The sequence below is a fragment of the Cryptomeria japonica genome, chromosome 8 (genome assembly GCF_030272615.1).
Source record: "Cryptomeria japonica chromosome 8, Sugi_1.0, whole genome shotgun sequence".
NCBI classification, from domain to species: Eukaryota; Viridiplantae; Streptophyta; class Pinopsida; order Cupressales; family Cupressaceae; genus Cryptomeria; species Cryptomeria japonica.
The window spans coordinates 540,551,320-540,575,590 of record NC_081412.1 but is presented as its reverse complement, the minus strand read 5'-3'; the positions used below and the strand labels follow the sequence as shown (position 1 = coordinate 540,575,590).

General features: G+C 36.4%; 1 protein-coding gene across 3 annotated transcripts in view; it reads left to right on the top strand.

Annotated features, from left to right (window-relative positions):
* LOC131051920 (vacuolar protein-sorting-associated protein 33 homolog) overlaps positions 1-24,271 on the top strand; it is a 208,623-nt gene that overhangs the window by 112,044 nt on the left and 72,308 nt on the right. For all 3 annotated transcript variants that reach the window (XM_057986520.2, XM_057986519.2, XM_057986518.2), the window contains 7 exons: positions 2,346-2,397; positions 2,527-2,583; positions 16,608-16,670; positions 16,787-16,893; positions 17,733-17,855; positions 22,609-22,690; positions 22,951-23,021. In XM_057986520.2, the coding sequence (XP_057842503.1) occupies positions 2,346-2,397; positions 2,527-2,583; positions 16,608-16,670; positions 16,787-16,893; positions 17,733-17,855; positions 22,609-22,690; positions 22,951-23,021 (555 nt within the window). The remainder of the gene's footprint in view (positions 1-2,345; positions 2,398-2,526; positions 2,584-16,607; positions 16,671-16,786; positions 16,894-17,732; positions 17,856-22,608; positions 22,691-22,950; positions 23,022-24,271) is intronic.

The following is a 24,271-nucleotide window of genomic DNA, read 5'->3' as shown; positions in this document are numbered from 1 at the left end:
TGTTAAATATATCAAATGTGACTACTGTGATTTCTTATGGACAGTGATACTATCATTCGCTCATGTTATATGAAACACCCATTCATTGAAATTAACCAATAACAAAAGTGGAATTAAATAATGAATTGTTAGATAAATTATGACAGTAGCAATAAACATGGAAACACCAACATAGAAACCCCAGATCTGTTTTTTGTTTATGACAGCCAATGTAACCATCAATAATGCATGCAACAATAGTTAAAAACCCCTATAAATTACTCATACTATGTTTGCAAATTGCAAATGATTTGAAAATACCTTTCAATCAGCGAATAAATTACATATATCTGATTTGCTTGCAAGCATTACTTAATCCAAACTTCCACAAGCTGAAATATTCAATAAATCACTGCAGCAACACTGTAACAAGTTGAAAATGGCTTCAAGTCACCATAGCAACATTATTGCAAGTTGAAAATGACTTCAATCTGTAAGCCCAAGTGTGATCCTTGAATAGAATCGCCTCAAATGGAGATGAGAGTTTTCATCCCCAAATCCAACTATGGAAGGCCAAGAGGGTTTTCGTACCATGGATCTCCAACACCAAGAGTTTCCGTCCTTCAATGCTCCAATCTTCAAAATGGAAGGAATAATGAAATGACCAAATTAGATGATTTTCTTTGGAATCTATTGTTCTCAAGGGGGAGAGAGGAAAAATCACAAAGTCCAAGTTTCTATTGTTGGAGTTGGAGTAACATGGTCAAAATGGACTTGTCACTAGAGTTGAGTGGTGGTGAAGAAAGGTAGCTCAAATTGTAACCTCCACCGAACATTATGATTGTTGGATCAATTAACCAGAGTTGTGCCTTGGCCTGGAAAAAGGCTTAGAAAAAGGTCAAATTTTAGTATTGCTGCCAGACACTGAGTTTTTTTGAGGAATTAGTATTTGAGTGGATGAGTTGGGTAAGGCAACTCAGATAATTTCCAAAGGGCACAAACATGACTTATTTGATTTCACAAGACTGGAATTGAGTGTTTCAACATTTTGGGAGTTTAGGAAAAATAAGATTTGAGTAGTGAAAGTAAAAAGTGTTGGATTCATCTTAACTAGAAGCACTATTCTACTTTTTAGATGGCTTGACCAATTGGGCAACGGAAAATTCCCTAAACTCACTAAAGTTCCCAGGCTACACATTTGCATTCGTCCACATCAGTAACCACAAAGGAATTTAATAACAACATTTTCAAAGAAAAATCAATGTAGGGGCAAACAACGATGTTTCTATCTTGGTGGAGATGGTTTTGTTCCCAGGAAATGGACAATAGGATGTTCAAGTAAGGAAGAATTACATGGTTTGCACATAATTCTATAAATATATGCTCCATACCAGGAAATGGGTTTCAGTCATCTGGAGAAGGGGAATACTCTAGCATTGCATTTTGACAAGTAATTGCAATGTTGCTAAGACATTCTCTGTACTAGGAGTTTTGTGCCTTAGGTGGGCTTCTTCATGCAAGTTTTGTGTCAGTTGTGAGAATGACTGGATTTTAAATTTCTCTTACAATTTTTTTTTTGGAAAGATGTCTTAACTCTTAAGTTTCAAAGCAAGAATATAGTCCAGCAAAATTGTTATAATACGAGGAAAACTGGATTTGCATCAGTGTGAAGAATTGGACAATGGTGGATTAATGTTAATCACAATTCGAGACAATATTGCAATGCACTATTACCTGGCAAGTTTCCAGGAAGTCATATTCATAAAGAAGACCAAACACTTGACTAGTCATTTTTATTCACATATGTGCATTTACATGTATGCATGCATGCATATATGTACATAAATATCATACATACATACATACATACAATATTTTGGGACTCTGAGTTATTGTATTCTCTTTCTGAAAAATGGGACACCTGTTGTTGTTCCCATTTCCTGGAATCTCTGCTCTAATGTGGATTGGAGATTATCATAGTGAATTTGCCATTGATTTATTTAGGGAATTCATGCATTTCACAGCTTCATTTATAGCATTCTGTAATGAGTGAGCACAATGTGTTTCTTTTTGGGTGGTTTGTTGTAGACAAGGACACTGGTTTTCATACAAGCCATCAGTAAGACTCATTGTCAAGGACTAGGGGGTGCTAAGAAAGAATGCCATTTCTTTATCATTTTTTGAAATAGGAAATTTACCCCCTTCAACCCATTCATGGGAGAGTTGAAATGAGTTCCCTTTTCAAATTGGAATTGACAGACTGTAGGAGATATAAGGTTGAACGAGTAAGTTTTTCAATTTTATATTCTTTCATACTTCTTTATTGCAAGCTAACTGTAGATGTTGTTCTGGTTCCTGTGTTGCAGTGATAAATTATATAGAGAAATTCGTGATCTGAATTTTGGAGTTGTTGGGCAGGTTTGTTTCTTAGTCCTATTTATTATTTTCAAATATTTTCTCTTCTTATTTTTCATAGTACAATATCCGGGTATGCATCTTCCAGAGGTCTGATGTATGCTCTTTCCTTTGTATCGCTTGTACATTAAGGTTTTACGCCAAAAAGCAACAACTATGAGGCAGGATTACACAGAAGTGACAACTACTGTAAGTAGTGACTCTGCTCATTTTGGGATCAAATCACTATTCAAATTATATGTACAAATATTGTGATTATTATTTTATCTTGTATGGCCTTGAATTTTGTTAGTGCTTTAGTTAGAATGTTATATTTTTAATGTGCTGGGTTTGTGATAATTGCTTGCATAATGGGTCCTGTCCCATAAAGTTAAGCAGCCACATTTTATGGATGCATGTAAGTTGAATGATGTCAGACCTTATCTTCTTCCAACACCATTTCCCCCCTCAACTGATCTTTGCCTATCTATCCCCTATTGTTCTCTGCAGCCAACCCTTGGCTTATTCTGATGGCACTGTAAATTAAATCAATGCACAAAAATAAATTGAAAAATCAAGAAACTTTGATAGAATAAGTGAAAAATTCATCTTGATTAACTTGGATGCTTTTTTTAACTAATTTATACAACTAATCATTTGCCATTTCTACAGTATTAACAATTCTTTCCAAGGCCAACCATTAGTAATACTGATAAACATTAAATTCCAACAAGTTGCTTGCCTTAATTGTGTAACTACACAGTGCTTCGCTCAGTATAATACTGTAACTATGAAATGGCTATAAGAAAACAATAATTGGAACCACCCCTTGTTCCTTGTGTGCTATCGGAAATAAAAACTACACCTTACTCCCTAATCATTGAGTGGATTTTGTCAGTACAGGACTTATGTACCTGCCTACGGCTGTTCTAAAGTTTGTAAATTCATTCCTTATATGAAAATTATATATTAAACAGAAAATTAGATTGAGATAAGCTAGAATACACCTCATAATGATGACACACAGAAGACAATAGAAATTGTCATACTTTTATGTAAAAACATAGTGAGATAGTCTTGCTTAAAATTTCTTGAAACTTGCTCCAAACTTCTTGCTAATGTGTACATTAGTGAGAGAAATGATTGATATAAAAAATGAACTCCCAAGGATATGTATTTTAAATTTTTTATATGCATTCGTTTTTTCACTTATGGGACAATCTTCTCTTTCTCTTAGTTTGCCTGTGTTCTTAAAGCTTGTGGTTGCTTCAAGTTGAGGTCAGTTGCATGCCCATCATACACGCATATTCTCCAGTAATTTTTCTGTTTTCTTCATTAACTCTATGGGCCTCATGAATCCTGTTAAATCCACTTAATCTGTGGAAGCCAACTTAATCTTGCAGGGGTAGATGATCTGGTGGGCCTGATTGATCATGTGAGTCTGTGAATGGTTTCATTTCCTGTTTATTGTGTTTTTTCATGATACTTTCCTTAATGGTGAATTGAGACTATTTATTGCCTTCTTTTTTGGTTGTAATTTGCCTATCTTGGGTTGTAAAATTGTCAATGCTACGAATAGGCCTTCTGTTGGTTAACAGATTTGTCTCCTCAAATAATTTAATATTATGACTCTATTATGCCGATGGAGGCAACTAAGTAACAAACTGTTGGGTAAGTTATTGATTAGCTTCCCTTTGAATTTTATGAAGGTACAGCTCCCTTTTACGATCCATTTTTTTATTTTTAAATTTAAAGAATAGGGTATATTTTCAACCAGAAAATTGGAAAAGAAAACTAACATTTTTCCATAGCCATAAACAAATGCAATCAATAGATTCAATGCAAGAAGATTTTAAACTATATACCCAACACATGAGTTCTGAAATTGAAAGACTTATTAATGAAATGAAAATCACAAAGTATATCAACACAAAGATTGAAACACCAGTGAAAGATATATAAATTTGAATGTGAATTTCACTACACCATGAAAGGAAATGAATTTTATGCAATTGGATATCACATTTACATAGAAATGCAATATCCAGATGTTTACCCAAAGCTCACAGACTTATAAATAAAGATCAAAGCATCACATTCAACTTCATACACACACAGACAAAATGAATTCTTTCAGAAGTGAGCAAAATTTTTATTGTTCCTTCTTTGGTCGAGTCTCACTCTTGTAGTACAATGCAATGGGGATCAAAATTTCAGATCCCTAAAATGTCCTTCCATTACATATTTATAGTTTTTCAAAGTGTAACTGTCAAAGGAGCCTTTAAATTCATTCTTTAAACAGATTCATTGGTTTAACACAAATGAACTTTATAAACTAAAAAGCTCAAAAAGAGAGAAGCGATTATTGTTGAGGTGACTGATCCTGTGGGCCCATGTTTGCCCTGTCCACTGGGATCTATTGTGCTGCCGCTGCATGTGCCTTGCAATCTTTCAAAGCTTGTATCACTGCTAGAATCTCTGCATGCTGAGGAATACCTACATTCTTGGTCCTGAGCTTCCAGAGGCCTTTATTATCACAGATGCTATCCATTTTGGTAGTGAAGTTGGTTGGGTGATTGTCATACCAAGCTAATGTTGAATCAATCCTTGCCAACTTCTTCAGATTATCCTTGTTGAAAGCTTGTTTGTTTGAAAAAGCATCAATAACCACAAGAAATTCTTCTTTCAGCTCATTCGCAGTGGCATCACCAGCATTGTCTTTCTTCTTAATCTGACATCCTATATTTGTGAATTCTTTAATAATGTCATCCTGCATATGGTTACATTCGCTCAACAACTTACCTTGTTCTTTGATGTTCTACTTGAGAAAATAATCTTTCCGTTTTATACTTTCTCTCCACATCACACACCTGGTACCATTCACATTCTGAATGATTTGCTCTATCACAGCTTTGTCTAAGTCCATATCTACAATTTCTTTAAGCTCTTGATCTATTTGTAGCCATATAGCCTCGTCTAGTTTTGTACATCAGTCCTCAACAATATCAATTTATCATAGACATTTCTCAACTGATCAATAAATGGGGTCCCTTGGCCCTCAAATCCTTCACCCGCTTTTGTGCGGTTCTACCATGAAAACTATCCTTTTGTACTTTGCTGACCATTTCTTTGCCAGCTGCAGAGTTGGGTTCAAAAGAACTTGCCTGATCTATAGGTTGGGGTGAGGTATCAATCAATGACTTTAGGCAACTTGTAAGCACTTTGACAACATGCTTGAGTTCATCTGTATCTTGCGTATCTCTTTCAATTCTTTCCACTGGCTTGGAGGCAGTCACCTGGAAATTATGGACATCCCCATCTCTACTTGGGGGCCCGAAATCCACCTTCATCATATTGTTGTCAGCTGTTTTAGCTTGACTGGGTTCTTTTTGGACAAAAAATTGGGCAATTTCTACATATAAGTTCCCAGAACTACTATCCTCCATTAGCCTTGAGGTAGTCTTTAACCTTTTGGGCTTTGGGGACCTTTGCAACAATTGTCCCACAATGTCATCAATTCGTAAACTCACAGGTACAGTTTTCCTCTTCCTAGACAATGTATTCTCCAACCATGATGGACAGGAAGTAGTACCAACAACTTGAGATGAAGAATCAGGAGATGAAAAATGAAGAGCTCTCTTCAATGGAGGAGTCTTCGCTACATTTTGCAAATTGAAATGGAAGGAAGGAGGGGTCTTACTCTTTTGAGTAGCTCTATCATGCACATTTTGGGACGAGCTTGGCAATGGGCTGGTGAAATCAACATTTATTTCTTCTATTTGTTTCTCTTTCCCTTTGTCATCATCTTTCTTAGCTTCTTTATTGTTTTCTTTTTCCACTTGTTCTTCTACACTAGTATTCTTCAATGGGCCATCTCCACAAGTTTTCTCTGGACTTTTCCTTTTCTCTGGTGGCTCTTCTCCTTCTCCACTCCCTCCTGGTGCAACAATTTGTTGTGTAGGAGTTGGCGCTGTGGATGATGAAGCTCCCACTTGACTAGGATTGGCTTGTCCTCCTATCTTCTGCCCTCTTTTGAGCCTTGCCTTTGAAGCCTCAACTTTATTCTTTGCTAATCAAATCTGAGTTCTTTTCAAAACCACAACAGTCCTTGTTTTTATGTTCTCTCAGGCTCCAATTTATTGGGACTATAGGTTGCATTTGAATGTGGGTGGTGTAGATGGGATCTGTTGTGATGTTTTCACACATTGCCCCATTGCAAATGGGGACCCCCACTTTTTTGCTTAGATTAGGTGCTTTAGTTAGGCATTTTGGTAGTAGTTTCTTTAGTTGTTAACCTTTGCTAGCGAGTAAGAGATGTCAGGTTGAGGTCACGTTGCAAAATTGCTTGAGGTTGTAAGAAGTTCTCAATAATGTCAATATGTTGCAAGAATTGCCAAGGTTGTCAAGAAGTCAATCAACCACAAGCGGGTGCGAATTTACCTCCACAAACATAGAAGATTTCAAGTCTAAGTTCACATCAACCTCCAAAACAAGGAAGTGCAACCCTCCAAAATGTGGAAGTCTTCCTTAAAAAACATGGAACTTTCAAATTACCCAAATCAAACTTCCTCAAAAGTCAAGGAAGTGGAAATTAAGTGGAAATCACAAAGGCTAAAAAATAAGGAAGTTTTCAAACATGAGCGATCAAAAAACTTCCTCCAAAAACAAGGAACTTTAATTGCCTTATAAAAAATTAACCTCCAAAAAAGTGGAAGCGGGTGCGCGACAACCTTAGCAAACAAGGAAGGGGGTGCACGACAACTTAAGAAAACAAGGAAGAAGAAATTAACCCCAAAGAAATCGCCCTATGAAATCAAATTTAGATGAAGGGGGTGCGCAATAACTTAGGCTAATGAGGAAGAAAAAATCAATCTCCCAAGGGGGAAAATTACCTTGTGCAAATTTAACCTCCCAAAACATGGAAGTTGGGTGTAGATTAAGCTAGGTAAACAAGGAAGTGAAGTCATCCTTCTAAGGAATAAAATCCCCTTAGTAAAATTTTAACCCTCCAAAACGTGGAAGGGGTGCACATCAACTTAAGCAAACGTGGAAGGGGTGCGCATCAACTTAAGTAAACATGGAAGTAGGTGTGGATCAAGCTAGGTAAATGTGGAAGGCAAGAATGTCAACCCTCTAAAACGTGGAAGGTAGAGAAAGTCAACCCTCTAAAATGTGGAAGACAAAGGCAAAATTACCCCACTTAAAGAAATTCAAGCTAGCCGCTGGGAATCAAGGAATTCAAATTTGCCTTCCAAACAAATCGAAGAAGAGACATGATGCAAATTTACCCTCACAAATGAGGAAGGTGAATTTTAAAGGCAAAACAAATAAAATTTTTTGTAGAAAGGATGAAGTCGGCTGGAAAAGATCAAAATGAGGTGAATTTCATCACAAACAAATGTTTATTTGAATATGAAGAAGGTCGGCTTAATTGTTGAGTGGTAAACAAATTCAAATTTTAATAAAACATTCAAGTTGGCTGTGTTTAGCAATGAAGAGGTGCGATTATTGGGATTAAAGCATATAAGATGAAGGAGGAAGGTGATATCATTTCAAAACAAGTTCAAATTAAACTGAAAATTGCTCTTCCTAATTCGCATCAAAAGAAGAGCCTCAGCAAGTTTGCATCAAACAAACTCAGAAAATTCGCTTCAAAGGTTTGATGCATTGGGAGAACTTTACAAAGATACACAAAGAGGTAGATCAACATCATGAAAGACTCCATCAGGATCAGGTCTATAAATTCAGGATAAGGATGATAAGGACGTTAAGATGACATCAAGGAAAGGGGAGGAACACCTCAAAGGCGTGAGAAGAATTCACCAATACAAGGACATGATCCAGACATTCAAGGATGATGAGCTTAGGAGAAAATATTTCAGCAGCAAGCATGGAAGACCAATCATCGATACTATAATCAAGGTTAAGAGCAGTCAACCAAACACTTGTGATGATCAAAGCGGTCAACTTGTCCAAGTTCAATGAACTTGATTCATTCAAGAGTGGAGCACGTGACACATGACAATTTATCAAATATTGTTTTATGTACCTAACCTCAACCCTCATTGGTTAGAAATCAAGATGGACATGTGTCTAATTCATTTTAATTATTTTATTGGCCAAAAGGAAGTTTGTTGTAGCAAACCCTAATTATTGTTTTATTTTGTAAGATCTCAGCTATTGATTTGACAATCAATCTGAGCCATTCATTGTAAAGAGGCCTCTATATATGGCTAAAACCTCTCATTTGAAAGGTTAATAGTGAGTAGAGAATCGACATTAGATAACAATTAGCTAGAGTAGAGTAGGAGAAAAGGAGATTGTTGTTAAGACTTTGTTGCAAGAAGCATATTATTTTCATTGAAGATATGGTAAATTTCATGTGTTGATTCAACATTTTGCATGGTCTGTACTTCTAATTTGTTTAATGTTGATTAGATGGATGGAAGTTATTGTGGATGATTAATGGTGAAATTTGCATGTTCATACTACTTGTAATTTGTTGATTGCCAAATACTTTGTGTGGTCAACTAAACTCTTTATATAAGCTCAACTTTGATTGCTACTCACCCATTGATATGCATCACTTTGATGGTGTTGATGATAGTTAGGAGTGATTTGAACATCATTAGCTTTCCTTAGAAGATCGCACCACCTTTGCCTAGTTGTTCTTTGCATGGCGAAGCAAAGAATGGTTGAGTTTCACTAAGTCATTCATAGTCTCTTACATTCTAGAAATTAGATTAGACCCCTTAAACCCTATTCAAGTAAGTCTTCATGTTCCAACAACATTCATGTTCAACGTAAGTGCCCTTGTGATTCCAGAAATATGACATCATATATCACTGAGTCTATCTGCAATATAAAGTCAAGACCTGACTATCGGAACCTTGGAGTCGTCTTGTTTTTTTCACATACTTTAGCATCCGAGAGGTCTTTGTTCAAGAGAGGATAGAATACTTAGTATTTTATTCTGTGTTGCATAGTGACATAAAAAACACATCAACAAAATCCACCAAGTCAGACTCATCATTGTCAATAGCATCAATATCCCACCCCAATCTAAATGTAACAATCTGCCTTAGAGATATTCTCATCCAATTTCTTTTTCTAATTCCCTAACTATTTGAGCAATATGTTGAATAGTCTTCCATATGAGGAACATGATTAAACTTGGGACCAAGTTGCAAATTGTTCTTTATAAAGTCCTTACTATCAAATGGAAATCTCATGTCATAGTGGAGGCGGTGTATTTAGCAATGCCTCTCTCAATGTTGAGAGCATCTGATTGGGATTTGCATAAATTGTATCCAAGTCCTATGGTGAATTGGATTCTTTCTTTTTTTCTCTCTACACATCTCTTATTAACTTTTGCAATGTGTAAATATTCAATCAAAACAAATTTATCTTTTGCATAGTTGGGCAACTTATGGGGGAGCCCATCATAGCCTCCTACTCTGATGGAGCTGAACCTCTGAAACTGAATAAAATGACTTCCCTATTGGTTTTTAGTTGAATGGCCTCAGTTGAAATCCTTTGGCTATAATGCCCCATTTTGAAATATATTTTAATAATAAATAATAATAAAAAATTTAAAATACAAAAGAATAAAAATAGAAATAAAATTAAAATATAAAAGAATATAACTAAAATTAATGAAGGGTCAAAAGGCTTGAAATGATAAGTTGTGACTCCCTCAAATATGAGGTATAAAAAGGGAGAAGAGAACTCATTTGAAGGGGGGATAATTTGGGAATCAAAAGAGTAGATCTGATTGTGAAAGGTTGTGTCCCTTTCAAAGGGCAGAAATAATGAAGAGTTGCACTCTTTCAAAGGGTGCTAATGGTCAAAGGGTGTGTCTCTTGCCAAAGGGCATACTGTTGACGTATCTGAAATCGCATTGCTACGACTCCATCCGGCCAACGCAGAATAGAATGTACTCGCTGAGTGTCCTATCCTCTCTTGAGATAAGGAAATCCGTAATGCTGGTTTTGTTGATCAAAGGGGACGACCTCAAGGTTTTGATTGTCAGGTCTTGACTGTGGGATTACTCAGTGATCGATGTGATTTGCTGGGAGCACAAGAGGTCTTACCTTTTGCAACAAGGTGGTCTGTTGTGATTCTCAGACTACGAAATAAAATCAAAAGGGAAGGGATAGGAGATCTAAAACTAACAACACGGGTATGCGGGTAGACAGATTCAACATAACCAATTCTTGCTTGGCCAGAATAGCTCACAACCTTGCAGGAACGGTGCAATCTTCAAGGGGACTTGGAAGATTTTCAGACTGCAAACGCACGGCTAAGCACCCAATTCTGGCGCAGCTCAGATGGACACCTGCAATTGAACTAAGCACAATCAAAGGCTCAGGTTAACCATACAAAAGGATACACAATCAGTATATCTTCAATGGTATGAGCGTGAATCTATCAAATACCTGCACACCCAAAACAGAAAGATCTATCTAAAATGCTGAAAGAAACCATGCAAACAGGATGAAAACAAGACAATAAACACCAAATCAATGTCTATATATTCATTTCAGCTGCCTATTACAACAATTTCTGCAACATCCCTATGCTATTGCTAAGATCTAACCTATTCTAATTTCTAAAATCTAACTCTCTCACCGGAGTCTAACTATTTAACAAAAATCTCTAACCCTTTACAAAAGAAAGACCTCTGCCTTTTATAGTTTTTACAATATTGAATCAGAGGCTAGGATTGACTGCATCCAAGGGCTGCAACCTACCATCCAAAAGCTGGCAGCCTTAACGCATGCCCAATCAATTCTCAGTTATCCAATCAACCACAATTCCAACTACCTGCCACTATTTGGCTTTAATTCGGTCATTTTGGAAGTTGGACATAACTGTCCACAAAAATATCTTGCGCGGGACCCACAGGCAGTTTTATAATAAAACAGTTTCAATTTTTTAAAAACTGAACTTCTGGAGTTAAATCTAGTTGTGTACTTTTCTTGAGAATGCATGATTGTTGCATTCAGAGTGTTCTTCGGTCTTTGGTGGTGAACTTTAATTTTTTGCCCAGATGGCATGCTTCCCAATGCTTCATCGCTTTGATCCTGCACTGCATCTGTTCTCCTTTAGCTTCCAGTGCTTGGCCTTGGTTGCGATCCCTCTTCGATTTGCATTTTAGACCTTCGCCTGGTTCGCTGCGATGGCGTCCTGCAACCTGCAAACCATTAATCCCATTTTAATAAATTAATTTGAAAAATTAAAATTAATTTAACAAACATTAAATTTAACGCTTGGAGGGTGATTTGAATATTTCCCAAGTTTTAACGCTTTTACTCCTTCCGTGAATTTAGTTGTTCCTGGCAATTTCGGGCAAGAGGGGCGTTCGAAAAGTTTTAAAAAAAAGTTCATACTTAGACGTTTTCGAAATTCGGCCTAAATGGCACTTCGACAAACTTTAAGTTAACGCCTTACTATTTTATTTTCACATTTTCGGGGGGTTTGAGAGCAATTGCAAGGTTTTTAAAACTTTAACATTTTCGCCCCTTTATGGCGAATTTCGGGATTTTGGGCACTTTTGCAAACATTAAAAACTCTGACATTTTCACCCCTTTATTGTGAATTTCAGGATTTTGGGCACTTTTGGAAACTTTAAAAACTTTGACATTTTCACCCCTTTATGGTGAATTTCGGGATTTTGGGCACTTTTGCAAACTTTAAAAACTTTGACATTTTCACCCCTTTATGGTGAATTTTGTGATTTTGGGCACTTCTGCAATCTTCGGGATTTTGGAGTGTTTTGCAAACTTCGGGATTTTGGGCACTTTTGCAAACTTTGGGATTTTGGGCACTTTTGCAAACTTCGGGATTTTGGAGTGTTTTGCAAACTTTGGGATTTTGGAGTGTTTTGCAAACTTTCGGGATTTTGGGCACCCCTTTGTGGTGAATTTCGAGATTTTGGGCACTTTTGCAAACTTTGACATTTTCACCCCTTTATGGTGAATTTCGTGATTTTGGGCACTTTTGCAAACTTTGGGATTTTGGAGTGTTTTGCAAACTTCGGGATTTTGGAGTGTTTTGCAAACTTTGGGATTTTGGGCACTTTTGCAAACTTTGGGATTTTGGGCACTTTTGCAAACTTCGGGATTTTGGGCACTTTTGCAAACTTCGGGATTTTGGAGTGTTTTGCAAACTTTCGGGATTTTGGGCACTTTTGCAAACTTCGGGATTTTGGAGTGTTTTGCAAACTTCGGGATTTTGGGCACTTTTGCAAACTTTGGGATTTTGGGCACTTTTGCAAACTTCGGGATTTTGGAGTGTTTTGCAAACTTCGGGATTTTGGGCACTTTTGCAAACTTCGGGATTTTGGAGTGTTTTGCAAACTTCGGGATTTTGGGCACTTTTGCAAACTTCGGGATTTTGGGGGAGGATTGCCAACTTCGACATTTGGAGGAGGATTGCCAACTTCGGCGTTTGGAGGAGGATTGTCAAGTTTACACTTTTTAAAACTTATCCCTTATATTGTGATTTTCGGGGTTTTGACCCACTTTGCTAATTTCGGCACTTTAGAGTGCTTTGCAAACTTTGCACTTTTACCTTATAATGCCATTTTCGGGGTTTAGGGAGGATTACCCTCTCGCAATTACCCTTTGACTGGCGAAAATCGCTATTTTCATCCATTCTGTAAACTTTAAAACCTCATGTAATTTCCTCCTTAGTGCGAATTTCAGGATTTGGAGGAGTTTTGTCAGTTTTTGACACTTTGCATTCTTTTACCTCTCCTATATCCCCTGGTGAAAATCGACACTTCAACGTCATTGCAGGCTTTAACTCTTTCTTCACATTTAGGTGACTTTGCGAGAATTGGGGAGTTTTAAGTTCGCAATATGGCCCTAGAGGCCGAATTTGGTTTTAGCAGCACTTGACCCTTCATATCCTCTTCCTCTTCCGCAAGGACAGAAAGGCACAAACTGGGGGGTCCTTGTCCAAGACGGGGATGGGTGTGCGATTTGCACAACACATACATGATGAAAAGGTGTGACCTCTCCCTCAGATTGAGAGATACAAAGGAAAAGAATCAAAAGCCTCAAGTGACATCTCCATTGATCAGATCAAATCGGAACTGTTATCAAGTTACAGGCAGTAACATCCTTGTTCTTGGTGGTGTGCATGGGGATGTGCTTAATATGTATGCTTAATATATGAAACCTGATAATGTTCTTATTTACAATTTAATAGTAATATTAATATAGACTGCAATATGTATGACAATCATACTTAATTTCATATGCATTCATAATACATTAGAAGTTAGTGTACTCATAGCCCATTCCTTAATCATTCGCTATTGCCCCTCATGAGGATAGGTTGGTTTTGTTAGGGAGAGGTGGAGTAATACCTCACAAGATAGGTAAGCCCAAGATGGGATATGGATGGAGACTTGAAACCTTGAGGGAAGCTACTTGTAGACTGGTTTCCAAGCGCCCTATGACAAGTAATTCCCCATCCTTTGTTAGGGTTGAGGATTAGGAAAGAAGTAAGGATTGGGGCTTAAGTATAGTAACTGTTAAATGTATTATGAATTCTAATTGTTCCTTAATTATAATAATCTGGTTTAAGACATAATAATGCATAGTGATGTATGTTAATCATTGGGAATTGGCAGCCTCCCAGTAGGCGACATTACATTGGCCCAAATGCCCTTGCAATTCCCTAACCAGCCTCATGATGAATACATCATTCACTCTCCTGAACTTGTGGTAGCTTCTTTTTAATTGCAAGTCAAGGTAATAGTTGTATATCTGAATTTGATCATCAAAATCCTCAACAGACCGAAGTCTTGGCCATGGTCTAGTGCATGCCAAAGCATAAAAGAGGTAAGTGGACATATAGAAGAACTTATTGAAAGCAAAATGGGAAAACATGTAGTGCAGCTTATCACTGATTATGAAGGCCCAATCTAGATATTGGTGTCCAACACAAATGTTTTGGACAAAGAAAAGCATCCAATTCTCAAACTCATAGGCATCCATATTGCCTTTCATTGTATGCGATAATATAATAATATCTGAGATTTCATCTTTGAAGTGAGATTTATTTAAGTCTTTAGGCAATTGAGATTTGCCCCTATTGGGAATTGCAAACCATTCCCTACCAATTATGTTCTTGTAGTGGCCCTTCTTCTCATTGAATTGACCTTGTGATGTGGCGAAGTCAAAATCTGCATAGACTTCCCTCTCAGACAATGTGAAACATCCATTGATAGTTGGCCTATCTAAGGTGATGAGCAAGTTGTTACCGTTGATTCTTATCTCTCTGGTGTCTGGGTTACAATGGTTTATGTGCTCGAGGACAAGGTTTGTACATCACATAGCCACAGTAAAGGCAGCTACTTCCAACATGCCACTTTCAACAAGCCTTTGAGTAGGTGGGGCTCTATTTTCTCTGTTTATCCTTTCCTAGAAATCTGTCAAATTGATATGCTCTAGTCTAGTGTTGCCAATTTCTGGCAACATTCTGTCTCAACCAGACAGGTTTTCATATCCCAAATATTTATACTTCATATTTCCTGAATTTTAGTTCAAACTCCTATACTATGGTTTGGGGAATTTTTTTTGACAAATGGCTAGGCTACTTGACTTTTGCTTTGAGAATTGTTTGAAAATTACTCGAAATGAACAACAAGAGTAATTGCTGGAGTATCGGGTAAGTGCACTTACCAATTTTACCACTTTTGATAACAACTCCAAGAAGAAATTCTGCCTTCGCTGCTGTTAATCCTTTGCCACAATTTTGCTCTTCATGCTCTCAAAACCCTTAATTCTTGTTGCAAATGCCTTAGAATGATATAATTTGGTTGCTTTTCTCTTAATATACTTAGGCATTAATTCATCTACCTTGGATCTGACAACAATTAATGTTGGGTAGATAGCCTCCACTGGTGCCAACTTTTCAAAATTGTCTTTTGGAATAGAGAGTGGGGACTTTGGTTGGTTCTCAAAACCTTGTTGGAGTTTGACAAAGGTTTCAAAACCTTAGTTGGTCTCCACTTTATTTTTTTTCTTTCTCCTTTCTTTTCCTTTGTTGATTTCTTTTCTTTTTCCTTCACAATCTTTTAGAAATTTGAATTAAAGTTGAGGTTGCGAGTTATATGTCAGCCATTGACAAGGTTGTGAGAACCATGTTGGCTCCCGAAAGAGTTGTCACAACTCACAAAAAAGATTCTTTGGGCTTTGAATATTTTTCTTTTCATCTTTCCTTCAACTGGGATATTTGAAGTTCTTGGTTTGGTGTCGAAGGCTGACAAGGTTGTGAGAACCTTGTCGGCTCTTGAAGAGGTTGCGAAAACCAATCATTTGACTGAAGTTTGGAAGACTTGAAACTTTGAAAGCTCTTAATGAATACTATGAAGACAAAGGCAGGTTGTAAGAACCCTGTTAGGGCTTGACAGTAAGTAGTTTTGAAACTGCCTTAAAGGCCGATTTGGACAAAATGACCAAGTCTTGAAAGACTTAAAAGGCACTCAAGTGAAATAATAGCAATATGGGAAGACGTCAAAGATCTTTGGAACTTGGATTAGCCATTTAATGAATAAAATGAAGTTTTGAAAATGAGGGTGCCAAAAATAGGGCAACACCTTCGAAGGTTCCTATGGCCTTCATTTATTCCAAAAGCCTCATGCTATACCCATTATGAAAATCATGGTGGCCATTCTTATAAAACACCAAAATGAGGATAAAAAACTAAAATATGTTCGGATGACAAAAAATCAGGAAAGAAAATCCTTTTTTCTTTTCGAATTTGGAGGTTTTTCACTGCTATGATGAAGACCAAAGGTTCAAAGCTATAAGGCTATTAATGCAAACTTGGAGAAGCCTCTTGGGGGAACTTACATGATTCAGTAGAATTTTTGAAGCCAAGTTATGGACATTTTGGATTGAAGACTTTAGCAGGAAGATATCTTGTAAAAGCTTTTCTGGATAAAATTATGTGTAGCTGGTCTGAATTCCCTCTACTTGGTAGCATAATTTAGCGATGTTCTTTAAGGATTTCTGTAAAATCAACGGATATGTACTTTGTTTCTGTTCCTTTGTAGTCCTATCGCTTTTGATTTGATTGTTTTTATTGCCTATTTAGCTGAAAAAATGAAGGCTATGTCGAGTCAATATCTGGTTCCTTTTCCTTGTACTTCATTATTGCTATCATATTCAGTTATTATCTAAGGTAGAACAATAAGTGATTTTCTGGATGTGCAGAGTCAAACAGTATCAGAATTAAAGGATTTTGTGAAGAAACTGAGTTCTCTTCCAGAAATGACGGTATTTTCTTCTCTTGAATTCAACTTAATGTTTTTATTTCTGTATTTGGTCTTCTTCTAAGGCTTCTGACTTCTATAATTCCGTATGTCGTAATTGTAGTCACTTTTTCATTGCAGAGACACACACATCTTGCTCAGCATCTGTCCACATTCACTACAAAGCCAACTTTCCTAGGTCAGCTTAGCATTGAGCAGACACTTGTGGAGGGTCAGAGTTATGACATGTAAGATTAATTGATATTTTATGTTCTTTGAAATTTTTTATTTTAGTTTTAAGTCAAATGATGTGCCGGACACACTTTTCTTTCTTAACCATAAGTTTTTGATTTGAAATGCAATAAGTGAAGTTGACCTTATTTCTTTTGTACTGATGCCAAGTTCATCTTTCTTTTGGAAAGTGTTCTCTGTATGGCTTCTAGGATTCTAAACTCTTCTTCCTTTTAAATGGATAGCTAATTTATAGGATCCTGTAAGCAGGGAGGAGACTTAAAAAACAGAAACATGGAATGATAAAATAATATGATAATTTGAAGGTCCATCTGGGATGGGTATACTATCAGTAAAAGATCAAACATTTTCTAGTAAAACATGATATGTCTATATGCTTAAGTTAGATTGCATATTTGATATCTTGAAATGGACAAATGTGAAGTTGAAAGTTCGCAACTTTATGGGTGCTCAAAGAAGGAATATATTCATAATTCATTAGAACTTACTCTGTAACCCCTAGCAAATGACTAGCATTACTCCCGCAAGTGGGACAAAGGGGAAAGGGCAGAAAGGGTTAATGAAATTGAGAGTTTTTTCAATATCATTTACATGTTATCTTCAGAATTTATTTTCTTGTCTATGATACCCCAACCTTTCTGTTTTCCAATGTCATTTAGTATTTTTGATTCTTTTTAAATTTCAAATGTATTTTTTTGTCTAGTAGTAAATGATGGTCATACACTAAATTTTATCCATTTTTGTTTTGTTCTAGGAATTTCAAATCACATCAATTATTTAATAAATCAATTTTTGGATAATTAAAGGTCATAATAGTGTACTACGGTTGATGCAGATGTTTTGAGTACATTGAGGAGATGATTCATAAACAGGAGCCCTTTCTTAGTGTTTTGCGGTTGCTTGTTTTGTTTTCCATCACAAATGGTGGCCTACCAAAAAAACATTTTGATTATTTAAGGTAAGAGGACACTTCCAATATTAGGTTAGCTTTTCTAAAGTTTTTCTTTGTTGAACTGCAAAGTCAACATTCCTCAAATTATGTTTTTGTATATCAGTGGAAATAATTAATTAATAATGCTATCTCATAGTGGCTCCAAATTTCCAATTAATTTAGCTGGTGGGCAATGGCCATTATGTTCTCTCTGGATAATTCTAATTCATTCACTGGCTGCTTCTTTGTTAAAAAAGTACATCCACCAAGTTGAGCATCATCGTTGCTGGTCACCAAGCAGTTCTTTCAATAGCTTAACTAAAACTGGCTAGCTGAGAGTGAAAGTAGTGACAGAGGAGGTCATTAACCAGATTGTGCTTTGAGTTCCTTTTTTTTTTCCTAACAAGTGACAGTTTACATGGTGGCCAAGGCCATAGATATAATTATTGTTTCTCTTTCATTTTTTTGGTGCTATTGTGATTGGAGTCATTGGACAGAGGTTCTCAGCCATGTTCTCCACAACCTTTTAGCCAGCTTTTAACTGGAGCCCTGCTGCTGGATCTTTGTGTTAATTTGATTGATTTCAGATACAAGGAACCTTTTATGTTTGAAGACCTCTTTATTCTAAAATCTTAGCTTTGCTTTGACCTCATTCAGCTTTGCTGTGATCTCCTTCAGCTTTTTGCTGAGAATTACATTTTAGATTAATTCTGTGATCAGCAGAATTCCCAATTTCTTTCACCAGGTTTTAAAACTTCAGATAGTCTAATTACATTTTTTCAGATTTTGAAATGCATTCTTTTGGGACAAGCTTCCTCACACGAATGATCTGATCCTCTTATCTTTCATAACTTCTGAGTTAAGCATGTAGTTTGTGTTGAACCATCTATTTAATGCCAGGAACCTGTCCCGCCTTTATGTGGCTGAACTATGAATCATCCTGCCATAGATTTGATCCCAACATGCTTTCTCTGGTTAGACTTTGTGAACCATGAAGTTTGCAAGAAGAAAATCAAATAAGAGTTGGAGATGTTTACCTGACATGTAATCAAATTAGCCATGTATTTGATGCATCACTGTGATACCTCCCTAGGTTTCATACATAATGTCAATCCTCCTAATTAACTTGTGGTTTCTACAACAATTTCTTCTGCACACTGTTATATGGTGAGGCTTTTTGGTGCAGGAGCACTAGGACATGTGTCTACTTCATTTTTGCATGTGTCTACATCATTTTGATTCATGTTTATGCTTAGGAATAGAAGGTGCAATGTGTGTGTTGAAGGCCTATTGATTAGGCCTAGGCAATGTAATAAGCTCTAAGGCCCCAAAGTGTGTCAACTTGGTCAAAGGCCTTGTATGGGCATTCTATAGATTTTTTTTGTTGTTTAGGGGTCTACAATGTGTAGTATGTTCATTCTTGACCTTTGGTGTGAAGGCAAGATCAATTTGTAAAAAGTTGTCAAAAGTTGCAATTGTTGTCAAGCAACTTTTTTTGCAACATTTTCAAAATGTGGTTACTCCAACGGTTGGTTGGTTGCTTGTATGCGTTGAGGCAGTTGGAGGAGTTCCTTGGCGTGATATAAGCTTGGAGGAATGATGCCTTCCAGTTAGAGAAGTTGGAGAGATGATTTTGAATGAAATTCTTGTCTTCAAACAAAACAATTACTGAGATTTTCTGCATTTTCCTTGAGTTTCTTGTTCTTGCATGATTCCTTGTGAATGGTGGGCATGAGTTAAGCATCTGACAAGTTGTAGCGGAGATTCACCGATCATTTGGAGTTGGTCTGAGGTCTTGAAACATTCAGGTTTGGGAGAAAGAGTATTTTCCATCCCACTGGCCTGGTAAAACCCTCAAACCAAGGGTTTGGATGCAAACAGTGGCACAAATCAACATCTCTCAATGGGATTGCCCTGAAACCCGGGAGTATGTTGATTTGGCATGTATATTAACTGTTCCTGGTGGCTGTGAAGACAGGAAGTGTCATTTGACTTTCCTAAGATGATGCCCTAGGCTTGACATCGGTCATGTGGCAAGCCTGAGCAGTAGGAAAAGAAGGTAGAAACCCTGAACAACAGATTGGTGGATGGTCAGACTAGGCATGAGAAGGACCCTTGGATAGGTGCAGACCCTTGACAAGTGTCATTCTTTCATTCCTTTATGACTGGTGAAGCTTTTGAGAGCCTAAACCCCAATACCGGCTAGAAGAGGCAAAATAGGGTCAGTAGGGTTTGACCATCCGTACTCAAAACCCAGATGCAAAAGCTTGGAATCTTGTAGAAGGCCCAAAAGGGTATCTAAATATCAAATTTATTCAAGGGGTTGTTTAGGTAGGTTGTGAGACAAATCAAGAAAACTAAGAATGGGGGGCTAATTGCTTGTAGCCCTACTTCCTAGGTCTAAAAGGGGAAATGTTACAAAAGGCTAATAAACACCCATCTGAGAGGTCAAGATCTATGCAAATGCCATATAACACGTGTAAACATTCACATAGGCCAAATTCCACCTTGTGAGTAAAGATCCTGTTGGTTGGGGTGTGGGGTTGTTAGGTGTCTTTGGTTGAAGGGTTGGAACCTAAGGGGTAGGAGACTCCTTGTCAATTGTGAGTTGTCCTGAGTGGAGAGGTCCTTGGGAAGGATCTAGGGCAGGCTCTAATAACCGTGGGAAGGTTAAGGACATTGGTCCATTGGGTGACATCTAGTGGAGACCCTTATTGAGCAAAAACCAAAGAAAGTGATTGAACATCCCATACCCTCTACATCACTTTTCTACCACAATAAGTGTATAGCTTCACTTTTTTCGTGGAGAACAACCTAGAAGGATTTCCCTTTCCATTATCTGCTTGAACATCTCTTCATATGTGGGACTTTGTGGCCTAACATTCCATGATTCAAATTTCATTTGAATGGCCTTTCCTTTTTGCATCTTGGCAGTACAACATCCAACTGAGACTTTTCACTTGATAAGCATGAAATTATATTAATATAAAATATGATTACAGAAGATCCCAGAGATAACCATTGGGTAAAATTATGTGACATTTACACAGATCCATCCCTTATTCTAGTGAGAATAATCTGCACTCTCTCTTATCCCTTTTGCAGATGTTACACATTATAAATGCTAGTGAGAATAATCTACACTTTCTGTTTTTAATCTATGATTTTGGTCTTATGATGCTGTTCATGTTTATTATGTAATTTGTAAATAGGCTTTGTGATTAATATAGTATTCTGTTGATGTTTCCCTATAACATTTTGGATTCTTAAATTTAAATTTAAAGGCATTTTACGTATCTAAGTAGGTCTAAATTGTGTTTTTTTACCATAATCTGTCAATGTCATCCATGAATACTAACAGCTGCTCACATGCTTGTAAGATTTAATTTCGAAAATTCGAGTATCTTGTCCATTGTGCCCCTATGTTTTGAATAGGTTTATAGAGTTTTTGTATATCATTATGCTGTAATTTGAATCAGTGTAATGAAAAAAATTGGTAACAACATTGTTTCTTCACAACTTTCACGAAAGGTAATATATTAGTGACCTAGGCCCTTCTTGATATTGCATCTGTACCATCAAAGTCTTCTAGGTCAAATGTATTGTTTAGAAACCGTCCCATGAAATACAAACACACAAAAAATGTAAGATAACTAGTCTTTTATGTCTATGTCACTTGTATATAAATGCTCACGTCAAAAATTGAACCCATGGAAGATTATAATCAAACCACACTCAAAGACTGGCATCCTTGATGTTCATTGCCATAAGGGGTTGCTACAATTGATCTCAAATCAGCCATGTCTTCAGTTCCAGTTCAAAACAAAATATGTAAAGTTAATCTTAATCAATGTGGTAGTCAATAGGGCTTATTCATCACAGCAAAATATCTCTCAATGCTTGAGCTGGTCAATCTTGGGCAAGGAATATTCAACCAGCCTTGAGGTACAACTCAGGACAAGGATCGATCTTGGACAAGGGATGTGTAACCAGCCCAGGTCTATATCCAACAAGTTATATACAACTAGTCCTAGGCCACATCTTGGCACAAGGATTGTCTTGTACAAGGAAATTATAAGTTGATCCAGCTTCTCTCGAACCCTCTATTTTGACCTGCTATAAATTAAGAATAGAATCCATCTTGGGTCAAGGAATAATATGACCATTGGTTCCCCTCTATGGATGTGGAATTATGACTAGGATGGGAATAAGGAGATCAACCAGGTCCGAGTCGTCTTGATCGGAAACTTGTGTACTGGTTGCAGATGATCAGAACCTTCTCACTCCGTTTAATTGAATGACACGAACCATTGAAGGAACACGGAATCCTGTTATTTATTAAAAATTGTTGATGACTAACAACTATGCATTTGTGACCTGTTTGCCAAATGATCGAATATTGGATAACCTGAATGCTTGGGTGTTCATATATTATGAATTTTTTTTTGCTTAATGTGATTGCGAGTGTGGATTCCTTTGTGCAATTGGTTCTTAGGTTTCTATTTTTAAATTGATATTCCTTTCAAATGATGTGAATCATGATGCTAAACAGCAAACACATTTTGGAGGTGCAAAACATTGAGATAATGATATTTGTATGTATTTGTAAATATCATGGTATCGATTTGGGGAAGGGAATTTCAAAGTTATATACATGTTGATTGCCATTTTTCGAAATTCATGAATTATTGGTGTACATTTTTTTGTTTTCTTTTTGATTTATGTCTTTATGTATGAGAATTGCAAATTTTTAAAAAATCTTAATTGTTTACGATTGTAGGAGAGAGCTGCTGCATAGCTATGGTTTTGAGCACATGGCAACACTGATTAACTTGGAAAAGAGTGGTTTATTTAAGAAACAGGTTTGGTTTCTTATAGTTATGCAGGATTTCATAACGAATGCAGTTCATATATTTAACAGCTCTACAGTTTAGTTCTGATACTTGTGTAAAGAAACATGCAATTTTTGTTTCCATTTTTCTAATATTGTTATATTTCTTAGTACTAATGATTTACTTTTTGAATATAAAGAAATATTATGATTTTAATTTGTCACTTTTCCCGTTGAAACTATTGTGGTGGCTTTGCAAATTTTAATTTGTCTGATATTTATCTACAACAGGATTCGAAAAGCAACTGGGTCACAGTTAAGCGGGGACTAAATCTGGTTGTGGAAGACGTTGATGATGCCAAGTAAGAATATTTCTTTGCTGCGAGGAAGACTCATTTTCTTGCGTATGCTTTTCGTTATTTATGCTTCTTCAGGAGATAGTATTTTGTAGTATACCAATTTCAATTAATTTTTTCTGGTACTAGAAAGTGATTTTAACTTTAAGATAAAATAGTGACTACTGGACTATTCCAAAAGAGATGGGCAGACTGAATAACCTAGATTTATAATAATAAGCCAAATGGACAAACTCGTTGTCTATTAAAATGCTTGCAGGTTTAGTTATTAAGTTAAAAGTTTCCAGGATTCTCGCAGGTGAGAAGTGAGAGGGGTTGAGGCTCTCCAAAGTTTTAAAGGTCTTACAATTAGAAAACTTCAGGAAACTTTCTAAATTTTGTTCAAAATATGAGTATCAAGATGATTACAATTATAGACTTTTACTTTTAGCTTTTAACTGTAACAATAATGAAAAACTCATTTTCTGTAAGCCCCATATCCCATGTCCTCAAAGGGTCAAAATGTCTGATAGAAAATGTCTGATTTTGTACAAAATATTTGTATTGATATAATTCTTGCTAAATTTTCTTGATAAAAATTTCTAGATAATACAGCATAGAAATTTTAGTCTTGGAGTGACAGTATCCACATCTAAAGCTGAGGGGGTACTGCGGTAACAGGGGGTTTTGAATTTATCTTATAGCTGTTTCCGAAGGTTATATGATTCTCTGCAACGAATTTGTAGATAGCCAGTTAGTGTGTTTAACCAAATAGTTTTGTTCAGCAGTCACTTCTCAAAACTTAACATGCTATGCCTTCTAATAAAAAAGCAGATCTAGACAGTAAAGTTCATAACCAGTATAGCTTTAATATTCTATTTAGCAATTTAGCAAACATTACTAAGATTACTGGAATAACTTGCACTGTGTTTTTGAATGTAAGGTTGTAATTCTTAAGTTTTTCCATAACTGAAAGAGGGAGCCCCCAATACAATTCCTATTTAGAATCTTATTAAAGAAAGACAATGTGACTAACTTGTAATTCCCTTTTGGCTATAGGAGTCAAGGAGAGGATTTGTACATTTTTAATCTCAATTTAAAAGAAGTAAAAACATAAGTCCCAGATGTGAGCATACTGTGCTTGTAAAAAATAACATTGCTATAAAAATCTCAATACCAAAGGGCTAAATAAGTAAAGTTGTGATCTTTCCATCTTATAGTATCACATCAGGCAATCTGCAACAAAGTTTCCAGTCTAATCTTCTCAAGCAGTTTTG